Source organism: Monoraphidium neglectum (genome assembly GCF_000611645.1).
Source record: "Monoraphidium neglectum strain SAG 48.87 unplaced genomic scaffold scaffold01291, whole genome shotgun sequence".
Taxonomy (NCBI): Eukaryota; Viridiplantae; Chlorophyta; class Chlorophyceae; order Sphaeropleales; family Selenastraceae; genus Monoraphidium; species Monoraphidium neglectum.
The window spans coordinates 1-2060 of record NW_014012337.1 but is presented as its reverse complement, the minus strand read 5'-3'; the positions used below and the strand labels follow the sequence as shown (position 1 = coordinate 2060).

The 2060-nt window shown below is 74.1% G+C and overlaps 1 protein-coding gene across 1 annotated transcript; it reads right to left on the bottom strand.

Moving 5' to 3' along the window:
- Positions 1-1631: 1631 nt before the first annotated feature.
- On the bottom strand, positions 1632-2042 carry MNEG_7347 (hypothetical protein; the record flags this gene model as incomplete). Its single annotated transcript, XM_014044178.1, has 1 exon — positions 1632-2042. One exon carries the CDS (start codon positions 2040-2042, stop codon positions 1632-1634), a length of 411 nt encoding a protein of 136 aa, XP_013899632.1.
- Positions 2043-2060: the final 18 nt, after the last annotated feature.

Sequence of the window (2060 nt, the reverse complement as noted above, 5' to 3'; positions counted from 1 at the left end):
GGCGGGCTCTGTGTGCGCGCGCCGAATGGTCAACGGTGATGGGCGGGGCACAGGGGCGGCGGGCGCCGGGCTGCGAAGCGTGGCGCCCGCCCCGATAAGCCCCCAACAACAACCCCTGCCGCATTGCTGCCACATAGCTGCCTAGAGAGCCAGTGGGGGCGCGTGCTGCCAAGCCCAGGCCGCCCTCCCTGCCTCGCCCCGCGGGCGCGCGCTGGCGTGCGCTGCGCGGCCCGCGGCGGCGGCGCTCTCGCGCGGTCAGGCCCGCCGCCGAAGCGGCAGACGCGCCGGGTGGGGCGCAAAAGGCAGTCGTAGGGGCCGGCGTGTGGAGGGGCCAGCGGCATGCCGCCGTGCTGGATGATCGTTCTGCCGTGGAGTCCGAATGTCCATCGATTTTAGAAAGCCGGGGCTGCCGCGGTGTGCACGCGGCCACGTGCACCGCCCACTGTTCGACGCCCGCACTTCTGCGGCGCCTTTGGCCGGGTGCGCGGGCGCATGCGCGCGCACGTATGGGGAAAGTGGGACGCAACATGCGTGTGCCACGCTGGGCAAGGGGGCCGGGCACTGGGGCCGCGGGCCGTTTTGAGTGCAGGGCCTTTGAGTGGCTGCTCGTCTTCAGGCCGGCCCGGGCAGAACAGTGATGTCATCTGGTATCAAGTGCTGCCAGAGGGTTGGACAAAATCCTAGTCAAAATAGAGGGGATGCGCCTGGATACACGCGGAAGCTCCGCGCCACGCGTGAAACACGCAGGTGCGCGCCCTGCGGCCGCCGCCTGGGAGGTGGGGGCCCGACCGGCGCCGGCGCGCGGCTCCAGGGCGCCCCGCCCCCCGCGGCGGCGGCGCGGAGGGGCGCGGGCGGGCGATGGTTTGTTGTCAAAGGCAGAGGGTACACGTGCGCCGCCGCGCCAGGCGCCAGGGGCAAAAGTGGCGCGGCGGGCCGGCAGGGCGGGCGGCTTCTCAGCGGCTTCCCTGACGCGACCCCAGCCGCGCGAGCCCCCGGGCATGAGCCTAGCTGGATGAGCGCCGCGCGTCTCGCGCCAGGACCGGCACGGGGGGCGCGCGCGGCGCGCGGCGCGCGCCGGCGGGCGCCCGCGTGGGCCGGCGAGCTGCTGAATGTGCGCGCACGGCGGCGGGGATGAAAAAACAAGACGTGCCCCCGCCCAGGCCCCGCCCGGCCGCCTGGCTCGGCGCTCGGCGGGAATACCCATTTTTTGTGCCAAAAGCTGCGCAGAGCGGCGCGACGGGAGGGCGAGGCGAGACGCCGCTCCGCGCTGCACCAAGCCGCGCTGGGTAGGCGCAATGATTTTGCTGGCGGCTGTCGGGGGCGGTGGTCCTTGCGAGCGGCGCAAGACGCGTGCATGCATGGCGCCGCGCTGGCAGCCGGTACGACCTCGCTTCAAGGCTGTGTTTGGAGATGCTTCTGCCCGCCCGCCGCAAACCACGAGGGGAGGGCAAGAGTGCCGGGGGGCTGCGCGAGAGAGCGTGCGCGTGCGTGCCTGCGTGCGTGCGCGGCGCGCCTGCGGGCCCGCGCCGGGGCCCTGGAGGCTGGAGCGCAGTTGCTGCTCCCCCTCAGGCAGGGCCCCGCTGCCCCTCTCTGCGACGCATCGCGCCCACTGCGCCTCGGCTGTCGCCCCCTCAGTGCGGCAGCGAGTAAGACGGCTGCAGCTGGCACGAGCCGCCGGGGCTGTAGCTGAACGATCGCCTCACGCCGCCCGGCCCGCGCAGCCCAGGCAGGCCCTGCCCGCCGCCGGCGGCGCTGCCGAGGCCGCCGGCGGGGATGCCCGGGCCGCCGCCGCTCGGCGGCGGCGTGCAGGCGGGCGCCTTGAGGGCGCCGATGAGGTTCTGGATGATCTGGAGATCTCTGATCAGCTTATCATCGACCATGCCCTCATCTTTCTTGAGGGAGAGCTGGTGGATTAGCGCGGAGATGTCGAGGCCGCTCTCCAGGTCGAGCGCCCCGCCCGGGCTCGGCGGCGGCGGCGCGCCGGCGCCGCCGCCTGCGCCGCCGGCGGCGCGCGGCAGCGGCGGCGGCGAGAGCGCGCTCATGGTGCGGTACATGGCGGG